The 12,550-nt window shown below is 44.9% G+C and overlaps 1 protein-coding gene across 5 annotated transcripts in view; it reads left to right on the top strand.

Moving 5' to 3' along the window:
• Positions 1-12,550, top strand: part of LOC124123598 (low-density lipoprotein receptor-related protein 4-like) — a 199,874-nt gene that overhangs the window by 92,611 nt on the left and 94,713 nt on the right. For all 5 annotated transcript variants that reach the window (XM_048400674.1, XM_048400677.1, XM_048400675.1 and 2 more), the window contains exons 8-10: positions 1,938-2,225; positions 7,164-7,460; positions 7,749-7,938. In XM_048400674.1, the coding sequence (XP_048256631.1) occupies positions 1,938-2,225; positions 7,164-7,460; positions 7,749-7,938 (775 nt within the window). The remainder of the gene's footprint in view (positions 1-1,937; positions 2,226-7,163; positions 7,461-7,748; positions 7,939-12,550) is intronic.

Here is a 12,550-nt window from a genome sequence, read left to right as displayed (position 1 = left end):
GTATGAGAGCCACGAGTAGACCCTTGACTGGTGGGTGTATGAGAGCCACGAGTAGACCCTTGACTGGTGGGTGTATGAAAGCCACGAGTAGACCCTTGACTGGTGGGTGTATGAGAGCCACGAGTAGACCCTTGACTTGTGGGTGTATGAGAGCCACGAGTAGACCATTGTCTGGTGGGTGTATGAGAGCCACGAGTAGACCCTTGACTTGTGGGTGTATGAGAGCCACGAGTAGACCCTTGACTTGTGGGTGTATGAGAGCCACGAGTAGACCCTTGACTGGTGGGTGTATGAGAGCCACGAGTAGACCCTTGACCGGTGGGTGTATGAGAGCCACGAGTAGACCCTTGACTGGTGGGTGTATGAGAGCCACGAGTAGACCCTTGACTTGTGGGTGTATGAGAGCCACGAGTAGACCCTTGACTGGTGGGTGTATGAGAGCCACGAGTAGACCCTTGACCGGTGAATGTATGAGAGCCACGAGTAGACCATTGTCTGGTGGGTGTATGAGAGCCACGAGTAGACCCTTGACTGGTGGGTGTATGAGAGCCACGAGTAGACCCTTGACTGGTGGGTGTATGAGAGCCACGAATAGACCATTGTCTGGTGGGTGTATGAGAGCCACGAGTAGACCCTTGACTGGTGGGTGTATGAGAGCGCCAAGTAGACCCTTGACTGGTTGGTATATGAGAGCCACGAGTAGACCCTTGACTGGTGAATGTATGAGAGCCACGAGTAGACCATTGTCTGGTGGGTGTATGAGAGCCACGAGTAGACCATTGTCTGGTGGGTGTATGAGAGCCACGAGTAGACCCTTGACTGGTGAATGTATGAGAGCCACGAGTAGACCATTGTCTGGTGGGTGTATGAGAGCCACGAATAGACCCTTGACTGGTGGGTGTATGAGAGCCACGAGTAGACCCTTGACTGGTGGGTGTATGAGAGCCACGAGTAGACCCTTGACTGGTGTGTGTATGGGAGCCACGAGTAGACCCTTGACTGGTGGGTGTATGAGAGCCACGAGTAGACCATTGTCTGGTGGGTGTATGAGAGCCACGAGTAGACCCTTGACTTGTGGGTGTATGAGAGCCACGAGTAGACCCTTGACTTGTGGGTGTATGAGAGCCACGAGTAGACCCTTGACTGGTGGGTGTATGAGAGCCACGAGTAGACCCTTGACCGGTGGGTGTATGAGAGCCACGAGTAGACCCTTGACTGGTGGGTGTATGAGAGCCACGAGTAGACCCTTGACTTGTGGGTGTATGAGAGCCACGAGTAGACCCTTGACTTGTGGGTGTATGAGAGCCACGAGTAGACCCTTGACTGGTGGGTATATGAGAGCCACGAGTAGACCCTTGACTTGTGGGTATATGAGAGCCACGAGTAGTCCCTTGGCTGGTGGGTGTATGAGAGCCACGAGTAGACCATTTGACTGGTGGGTGTATGAGAGCGACGAGTAGCTTCTTGACTGGTGGGTGTATGAGAGCCACCAGTAGCCCCTTGACTTGTAGGTGTATTAGAGCCACTAGTACCGATTGGCCAGGATACGTTGACGTTTTCGTTCATCATAACTATTTGAAAGTGAATTATAAACGCATGCTCATGATATAGTCGGAATCGTAAAATCGAGAGCTCGAGAAATAAAAGAGATTTATATTGGATGTGGAAAAGGGTTGTGTCGCTTTATATTCATTGTAAAGGTGTTGACTTAAATGTAGAAAGTTGTAGGAAACAACAAGGTTTTGGTGTAAAGAAGGTCCACGTCATGCTGCTGAACGAGAGCAAGTTTAAACATTGGTACTTTTCATCTTTGAAAACAGCTTGAAGGTCATATACGAGAGTGATTCTGAGCTTACGAGTATTTCTATCCTTGGACGAAAAAGATAGAGGAAAAGCCATTTAAAATGATAATTGAGTCAATACATCTTCTACTGCAGCGACAACAACAGCTCCCACGATGACAACATCATCTGTTCACGATGCCTGTCCCGGGGGTCAGTTTTCCTGCATGAGAGGGATCTGCATCTCCCGGGCATGGACGTGCGATGGCGAGAGGGACTGCCCGGATGGAAGTGATGAGTCACGTGACACGTGTCCCTCTGGGGCGTCCCCGTGCGGTCAGGGAGAGGTCAGCTGCACGGACGGCACGTGTTACAACAAGGAGTGGCAATGTGATGGGGAGTTCGACTGCGTGGACAGGAGTGATGAACACCCGGCATTGTGTCGTGAGTACCAAACATTCTACCATGATCTCTGGAGATGTGTTTTGTCAGTAGTTAGGTCCAGAACACGTGATCTCTGGAGATGTGTTCTGTCTACCATGATCTCTGGAGATGACTTCTGTCTACCATGATCTCTGGAGATGAGTTCTGTCTACCATGATCTCTGGAGATGAGTTCTGTCTACCATGATCTCTGGAGATGTGTTCTGTCTACCATGATCTCTGGAGATGTGTTCTGTGTACCATGATCTCTGGAGATGAGTTCTGTCTACCATGATCTCTGGAGATGTGTTCTGTCTACCATGATCTCTGGAGATGTGTTCTGTCTACCATGATCTCTGGAGATGTGTTCTGTCTACCATGATCTCTGGAGATGTGTTCTGTCTACCATGATCTCTGGAGATGACTTCTGTCTACCATGATCTCTGGAGGTGACTTCTGTCTACCATGATCTCTGGAGATGTGTTCTGTTTACCATGATCTCTGGAGATGTGTTCTGTGTACCATGATCTCTGGAGATGTGTTCTGTCTACCATGATCTCTGGAGATGTGTTCTGTCTACCATGATCTCTGGAAATGAGTTCTGTCTACCATGATCTCTGGAGATGTGTTCTGTCTACCATGATCTGTGGAGATGTGTTCTGTCTACCATGATCTCTGGAGTTGAGTTCTGTCTACCATGATCTCTGGAGATGTGTTCTGTCTACCATGATCTCTGGAGATGTGTTCTGTCTACCATGATCTCTGGAGATGTGTTCTGTCTACCATGATATCTGGAGATAAGTTCTGTCTACCATGATCTCTGGAGATGACTTTTGTCTACCATGATCTCTGGAGATGAGTTCTGTCTACCTTGATCTCTGGAGATGTGTTCTGTCTACCATGATCTCTGGAGATGAGTTCTGTCTACCATGATCTCTGGAGATGAGTTCTGTCTACCATGATCTCTGGAGATGACTTCTGTCTACCATGATCTCTGGAGATGTGTTCTGTCTACCATGATCTCTGGAAATGTGTTTTGTCAGTAGTTAGGTCCAGAACACGCGATCTCTGGAGATGACTTCTGTCTACCATGATCCCTGGAGATGAGTTCTGTCTACCATGATCTCTGGAGATGACTTCTGTCTACCATGATCTCTGGAGATGTGTTCTGTCTACCATGATCTCTGGAGATGTGTTTTGTCAGTAGTTAGGTCCAGAACACGTGATCTCTGGAGATGTGTTCTGTCTACCATGATCTCTGGAGATGTGTTCTGTCTACCATGATCTCTGGAGATGTGTTCTGTCTACCATGATCTCTGGAGATGTGTTCTGTCTACCATGATCTCTGGAGATGTGTTCTGTGTACCATGATCTCTGGAGATGAGTTCTGTCTACCATGATCTCTGGAGATGTGTTCTGTCTACCATGATCTCTGGAGATGTGTTCTGTCTACCATGATCTCTGGAGATGTGTTCTGTCTACCATGATCTCTGGAGATGTGTTCTGTCTACCATGATCTCTGGAGATGACTTCTGTCTACCATGATCTCTGGAGGTGACTTCTGTCTACCATGATCTCTGGAGATGTGTTCTGTTTACCATGATCTCTGGAGATGTGTTCTGTGTACCATGATCTCTGGAGATGTGTTCTGTCTACCATGATCTCTGGAGATGTGTTCTGTCTACCATGATCTCTGGAAATGAGTTCTGTCTACCATGATCTCTGGAGATGTGTTCTGTCTACCATGATCTGTGGAGATGTGTTCTGTCTACCATGATCTCTGGAGTTGAGTTCTGTCTACCATGATCTCTGGAGATGTGTTCTGTCTACCATGATCTCTGGAGATGTGTTCTGTCTACCATGATCTCTGGAGATGTGTTCTGTCTACCATGATATCTGGAGATAAGTTCTGTCTACCATGATCTCTGGAGATGACTTTTGTCTACCATGATCTCTGGAGATGAGTTCTGTCTACCTTGATCTCTGGAGATGTGTTCTGTCTACCATGATCTCTGGAGATGAGTTCTGTCTACCATGATCTCTGGAGATGAGTTCTGTCTACCATGATCTCTGGAGATGACTTCTGTCTACCATGATCTCTGGAGATGTGTTCTGTCTACCATGATCTCTGGAAATGTGTTTTGTCAGTAGTTAGGTCCAGAACACGCGATCTCTGGAGATGACTTCTGTCTACCATGATCCCTGGAGATGAGTTCTGTCTACCATGATCTCTGGAGATGACTTCTGTCTACCATGATCTCTGGAGATGTGTTCTGTCTACCATGATCTCTGGAGATGTGTTTTGTCAGTAGTTAGGTCCAGAACACGTGATCTCTGGAGATGTGTTCTGTCTACCATGATCTCTGGAGATGTGTTCTGTCTACCATGATCTCTGGAGATGTGTTCTGTCTACCATGATCTCTGGAGATGTGTTCTGTCTACCATGATCTCTGGGGTTGAGTTCTGTCTACCATGATCTCTGGAGTTGAGTTCTGTCTACCATGATCTCTGGAGATGAGTTCTGTCTACCATGATCTCTGGAGTTGAGTTCTGTCTACCATGATTTCTGGAGATGTGTTCTGTCTACCATGATTTCTGGAGATGTGTTCTGTCTACCATGATCTCTGGAGATGTGTTCTGTCTACCATGATCTCTGGAGATGACTTCTGTCTACCATGATCTCTGGAGATGTGTTCTGTCTACCATGATCTCTGGAGATGTGTTTTGTCAGTAGTTAGGTCCAGAACACGTGATCTCTGGAGATGTGTTCTGTCTACCATGATCTCTGGAGATGTGTTCTGTCTACCATGATCTCTGGAGATGTGTTCTGTCTACCATGATCTCTGGAGTTGAGTTCTGTCTACCATGATCTCTGGAGATGAGTTCTGTCTACCATGATCTCTGGAGATGAGTTCTGTCTACCATGATCTCTGGAGTTGAGTTCTGTCACCATGATCTCTGGAGATGTGTTATGTCTACCATGATCTCTGGAGATGAGTTCTGTCTACCATGATCTCTGGAGATGTGTTCTGTCTACCATGATCTCTGGAGATGTGTTCTGTCTACCATGATCTCTGGAGATGAGTTCTGTCTACCATGATCTCTGGAGATGACTTCTGTCTACCATGATCTTTGGAGATGTGTTCTGTCTACCATGATCTCTGGAGATGTGTTCTGTCTACCATGATCTCTGGAAATGTGTTTTGTCAGTAGTTAGGTCCAGAACACGCAATCTCTGGAGATGACTTATGTCTACCATGATCTCTGGAGATGAGTTCTGTCTACCATGATCTCTGGAGATGACTTCTGTCTACCATGATCTCTGGAGATGTGTTCTGTCTACCATGATCTCTGGAGATTTGTTTTGTCAGTAGTTAGGTCCAGAACACGTGATCTCTGGAGATGTGTTCTGTCTACCATGATCTCTGGAGATGTGTTCTGTCTACCATGATCTCTGGAGATGTGTTCTGTCTACCATGATCTCTGGAGTTGAGTTCTGTCTACCATGATCTCTGGAGATGAGTTCTGTCTACCATGATCTCTGGAGATGAGTTCTGTCTACCATGATCTCTGGAGTTGAGTTCTGTCTACCATGATCTCTGGAGATGTGTTCTGTCTACCATGATCTCTTGAGATGAGTTCTGTCTACCATGATCTCTGGAGATGTGTTCTGTCTACCATGATCTCTGGAGATGTGTTCTGTCTACCATGATCTCTGGAGATGTGTTCTGTCTACCATGATCTCTGGAGATGTGTTCTGACTACCATGATCTTTGGAGATGACTTCTGTCTACCATGATCTCTGGAGATGTGTTCTGTCTACCATGATCTCTGGAGATGTGTTCTGTCTACCATGATCTCTGGAGATGTGTTCTGTCTACCATGATCTCTGGAGATGACTTCTGTCTACCATGATCTCTGGAGATGTGTTCTGTCTACCATGATCTCTGGAGATGACTTCTGTCTACCATGATCTCTGGAGATGACTTCTGTCTACCATGATCTCTGGAGATGACTTCTGTCTACCATGATCTCTGGAGATGTGTTCTGTGTACCATGATCTCTGGAAATGTGTTTTGTCAGTAGTTAGGTCCAGAACACGTGATCTTTGGAGATGTGTTCTGTCTACCATGATCTCTGGAGATGTGTTCTGTCTACCATGATCTCTGGAGATGTGTTCTGTCTACCATGATCTCTGGAGATGTGTTCTGTCTACCATGATCTCTGGAGATGAGTTCTGTCTACCATGATCTCTGGAGATGAGTTCTGTCTACCATGATCTCTGGAGATGAGTTCTGTCTACCATGATCTCTGGAGATGTGTTTTGTCTACCATGATCTCTGGAGATGTGTTCTATGTACCATGATCTCTGGAGATGTGCTCTGTCTACCATGATCTCTGGAGATGAGTTCTGTCTACCATGATCTCTGGAGATGAGTTCTGTCTACCATGATCTCTGGAGATGAGTTCTGTCTACCATGATCTCTGGAGATGAGTTCTGTCTACCATGATCTCTGGTGATGAGTTCTGTCAGTAGTTAGGTCTACAACACGTGATCTCTGGAGATGAGTTCTGTCAGTGGTTAGGTCCAGAACACGTGATCTCTGGAGATGAGTTCTGTCAGTAGTTAGGTCTACAACACGTGATCTCTTTAGATGTGTTCTGTCAGTAGTTAGGACTACAACAAGTGATCTATTTAGATGTGTTCTGTCAGTAGTTAGGACTACAACACGTGATCTCTTGTGATGTGTTCTGTCAGTAGTTAGGGCTACAACACATAATGTCGACCGAGAAACTTGAATCTGCCTGTTGACAAGTGATCTCTACCACTACCATGTTCTTTGTATCATGTAAGATGTAAGTGATATTCACTTTGAGACAATGTATACAATGTAAACACTACCTGTTTTTTATGTGAAGTTTATCTTCACATGAATACGTTAAACAAAATTCATTTCAGACCCAACATCAGCGTTGAGGTATCGCAACATCTGCACGGGCGACGAATTTCAATGCGATGAAGGTAAATGTATTGCACGTGATAGGGTCTGTGATGGACAGAAGTCCTGTGTTGATGGGAGTGACGAGGATCCGTCCACGTGTCCTCCTCCCCAGTGCCAGACAGGAGACGTCGCGTGCAGTGATGGCTCGTGTTACTCCGCATCGTTGACGTGTGACGGTCACTACGACTGTGAGGACGGAAGTGACGAGCGCCGAGACATGTGTGATGAGTCATCGCAATCGCCTCAACATGAAGGTCAGTGTCAAAGAAGAACATTCTCCACGTTAAATAAATCTACAACTGTGCTGTTCACGTAATTCAACCAAAAAAATATTTGTCAACTAAACCTCGTCTGATACAATATCAGCATAAGTGAAAGTACTGCTGCTGTGTAAACAATTTATAAATGACAGAATTCACTCCGACTCCTCTGATCGTATACAGATCATAAGTCGATATTGTGGAACAAATGAAAAAAATTATTTTTGTTTGTCAAATATGTGTCTGTTGCCCTGATTAACATGGGCAATACCGGGTGTCCAGTCCGACCGATGTTGATTGCCGGAGTCCTCGGGAAGCAAAAGCTAAGGATGATTGACCTGTCACGTTATTCCGTGAAGACGATCTTCGCACCTTTCCCTGCACCTGGAGACATCGGATTCGGTGTCATTGACGTGGATGTCGTCAACAGACAGCTGTACTGGTGTGATGAGCAGGGAAGGAATATTTACACGTGAGTTAGCTGTACTGGTGTGATGAGCAGGGAAGGAACATTTACACGTGAGTTAGCTGTACTGGTGTGATGAGCAGGGAAGGAACATTTACACGTGAGTTAGCTGTACTGGTGTGATGAGCAGGGAAGGAACATTTACACGTGAGTTAGCTGTACTGGTGTGATGAGCAGGGAAGGAACATTTACACGTGAGTTAGCTGTACTGGTGTGATGAGCAGGGAAGGAACATTTACACGTGAGTTAGCTGTACTGGTGTGATGAGCAGGGAAGGAACATTTACACGTGAGTTAGCTGTACTGGTGTGATGAGCAGGGAAGGAACATTTACACGTGAGTTAGCTGTACTGGTGTGATGAGCAGGAAAGGAACATTTACATGTGAGTTAGCTGTACTGGTGTGATGAGCAGTGAAGGAACATTTACACGTGAGTTAGCTGTACTGGTGTGATGAGCAGTGAAGGAATATTTACACGTGAGTTACCTGTACTTGTGTGATGAGCAGGGAAGGAACATTTACACGTGAGTTAGCTGTACTGGTGTGATGAGCAGAGAAGGAATATTTACACGTGAGTTACCTGTACTGGTGTGATGAGCAGTGAAGGAATATTTACACGTGAGTTACCTGTACTGGTGTGATGAGCAGTGAAGGAATATTTACACGTGAGTTACCTGTACTGGCGTGATGAGCAGGGAAGAAACATTTTCACGTGAGTAACTTGCACTGGTGCGATAGGCCTGGAAGGAAAATTTAAACGTGAGTTACCTGTACTGGTGTGATAAGCAGTGAAGGAATATTTACACGTGAGTTAGCTGTACTGGTGTGATAAGCAGTGATGGAATATTTACACGTCCGTTACCTGTACTGGTGTGATAAGCAGTGAAGGAACATTTACACGTCCGTTACCTGTACTGGTGTGATAAGCAGTGAAGGAACATTTACACGTGAGTTACCTGTACTGGTCTGATAAGCAGTGAAGGAATATTTACACATGAGTTACCTGTCCTGGTGTGATAAGCAGTGAAGGAATATTTACACGTGAGTAAGCTGTACTGGTGTGATGAGTAGGGATGGAATATTTACACCTGAGTAACCTGTACTGGTGTGATGAGCAGGGAAGGAACATTTACACGTGAGTTACCTGTACTGGTGTGATAAGCAGTGAAGGAATATTTACACGTGAGTTAGATGTACTGGTGTGAAAAGCAATGAAGGAATATTTACACGTGAGTTAGCTGTTCTGGTGTGATGAGCAGGGAAGGAACATTTAAACGTGAGTAAGCTGTACTGGTGTGATAGGCAGTAAAGGAATATTTACACGTGAGTTTCCTATACTGGTGCGATAAGCAGTGAAGGAATATTTACACGTGAGTTACCTGTACTGGTGTGGAAAGCAGTGAAGGAATATTTACACGTGAGTTAGATGTACTGGTGTGATGAGCACGGAAGGAACATTTACACGTGAGTTAGCTGTACTGGTGTGATGAGCAGTGAAGGAATATTTACACGTGAGTTACTTGTACTGGTGTGATGAGCAGTGAAGGAATATTTACACGTGAGTTAGCTGTACTTGTGTGATGAGCAGTGAAGGAATATTTACACGTGAGTTACCTGTACTGGTGTGATGAGCAGTGAAGGAATATTTACACGTGAGTTAGCTGTACTTGTGTGATGAGTAGGGATGGAATACTTACACATGAGTTAGCTGTACTGGTGTGATGAGCAGGGAAGGAACATTTACATGTGAGTTACCTGTACTGGTGTGATAAGCAGTGAAGGAATATTTACACGTGAGTAACCGAAACAAGTGTGACAAGCAGTGAAGGAATATTTACACGTGAGTTACCTGTACTGGTGTGATGAGTAGGGAAGGAACATTTACACGTGAGTTACCTGCCCTGGTGCGATAAGCCTGAAAGGAACATTTACACGTGAGTTACCTGTACTGGTGTGATAAGCAGTGAAGGAATGTTTACACGTGAGTTAGCTGTACTGGTGTGATGAGCAGGAAAGGAACATTTTCACGTGAGTTAGATGTACTGGTGTGATGAGCAATGAAGGAACATTTACAGGTGAGTTAGCTGTCCTGGTGTGATAAGCAGTGAAGAAATATTTAAACGGGAGTTAGCTGTACTGGTGTGATGAGCAGGAAAGGAATAGCTACACGTGATTTAGCTGTACTGGTGTGATGAGCAGGGAAGGAACATTTACACGTAAGTTAGCTATACTGGTGTGATAGGCAGTAAAGGAATATTTACACGTGAGTTACCTGTACTGGTGTGATAAGCAGTGTAGGAATATTTCCACGTGAGTTACCTGTACTGGTGTGAAAAGCAGTGAAGGAATATTTACACGTGAGTAAGCTGTACCGGTGTGATCAGTAGGGATGGAATATTTACACGTGATTAACCTGTACTGGTGTGATGAGCAGGGAAGGAACATTTACACGTGAGTTAGCTGTACTGGTGTGATAAGCAGTAAAGGAATATTTACACGTGAGTTAGATGTACTGGTGTGATCAGTAGGGATGGGATATTTACACGTGAGTTAGCTGTACTTGTGTGATGAGCAGTGAAGGAATATTTACACTTGAGTTACCTGTACTGGTGTGATGAGCAGTGAAGGAATATTTACACGTGAGTTAGCTGTGCTGGTGTGATGAGTAGTGATGGAATACTTACACATGAGTTAGCTGTACTGGTGTGATGAGCAGGGAAGGAACATTTACACGTGAGTTACCTGTACTGGTGTGATAAGCAGTGAAGGAATATTTACACGTGAGTAACCGAAACAAGTGTGACAAGCAGTGAAGGAATATTTACACGTGAGTTACCTGTACTGGTGTGATGAGTAGGGAAGGAACATTTACACGTGAGTTACCTGCCCTGGTGCGATAAGCCTGAAAGGAACATTTACACGTGAGTTACCTGTACTGGTGTGATAAGCAGTGAAGGAATGTTTACACGTGAGTTAGCTGTACTGGTGTGATGAGCAGGAAAGGAACATTTTCACGTGAGTTACCTGTACTGGTGTGATGAGCAATGAAGGAACATTTACAGGTGAGTTAGCTGTCCTGGTGTGATAAGCAGTGAAGAAATATTTAAACGGGAGTTAGCTGTACTGGTGTGATGAGCAGGAAAGGAATAGCTACACGTGATTTAGCTGTACTGGTGTGATGAGCAGGGAAGGAACATTTACACGTAAGTTAGCTATACTGGTGTGATAGGCAGTAAAGGAATATTTACACGTGAGTTACCTGTACTGGTGTGATAAGCAGTGTAGGAATATTTACACGTGAGTTACCTGTACTGGTGTGAAAAGCAGTGAAGGAATATTTACACGTGAGTAAGCTGTACCGGTGTGATCAGTAGGGATGGAATATTTACACGTGATTAACCTGTACTGGTGTGATGAGCAGGGAAGGAACATTTACACGTGAGTTAGATGTACTGGTGTGATGAGCACGGAAGGAACATTTACACGTGAGTTAGCTGTACTGGTGTGATGAGCAGTGAAGGAATATTTACACGTGAGTTACTTGTACTGGTGTGATGAGCAGTGAAGGAATATTTACACGTGAGTTAGATGTACTGGTGTGATGAGCACGGAAGGAACATTTACACGTGAGTTAGCTGTACTTGTGTGACAAGCAGTGAAGGAATATTTACACGTGAGTTACCTGTACTGGTGTGAAAAGCAGTGTAGGAATATTTACACGTGAGTTACCTGTACTGGTGTGAAAAGCAGTGAAGGAATATTTACACGTGAGTAAGCTGTACCGGTGTGATCAGTAGGGATGGAATATTTACACGTGATTAACCTGTACTGGTGTGATGAGCAGGGAAGGAACATTTACACGTGAGTTAGCTGTACTGGTGTGATAAGCAGTAAAGGAATATTTACACGTGAGTTAGATGTACTGGTGTGATCAGTAGGGATAGGATATTTAAACGTGAGTTAGCTGTACTTGTGTGATGAGCAGTGAAGGAATATTTACACGTGAGTTACCTGTACTGGTGTGATGAGCAGTGAAGGAATATTTACACGTGAGTTAGCTGTACTTGTGTGACAAGCAGTGAAGGAATATTTACACGTGAGTTACCTGTACTGGTGTGAAAAGCAGTGTAGGAATATTTACACGTGAGTTACCTGTACTGGTGTGATGAGCACGGAAGGAACATTTACACGTGAGTTAGCTGTACTTGTGTGATGAGCAGTGAAGGAATATTTACACGTGAGTTACTTGTACTGGTGTGATGAGCAGTGAAGGAATATTTACACGTGAGTTAGCTGTACTTGTGTGACAAGCAGTGAAGGAATATTTACACGTGAGTTACCTGTACTGGTGTGAAAAGCAGTGTAGGAATATTTACACGTGAGTTACCTGTACTGGTGTGAAAAGCAGTGAAGGAATATTTACACGTGAGTAAGCTGTACCGGTGTGATCAGTAGGGATGGAATATTTACACGTGATTAACCTGTACTGGTGTGATGAGCAGGGAAGGAACATTTACACGTGAGTTAGCTGTACTGGTGTGATAAGCAGTAAAGGAATATTTACACGTGAGTTAGATGTACTGGTGTGATCAGTAGGGATAGGATATTTACACGTGAGT

Source organism: Haliotis rufescens, unplaced genomic scaffold (genome assembly GCF_023055435.1).
Source record: "Haliotis rufescens isolate VD_foot unplaced genomic scaffold, xgHalRufe1.0.p SCAF_2, whole genome shotgun sequence".
Taxonomy (NCBI): domain Eukaryota; kingdom Metazoa; phylum Mollusca; class Gastropoda; order Lepetellida; family Haliotidae; genus Haliotis; species Haliotis rufescens.
Note: the sequence above shows the minus strand (reverse complement) of the source record. Positions and strands in the feature narration are given on the sequence as shown.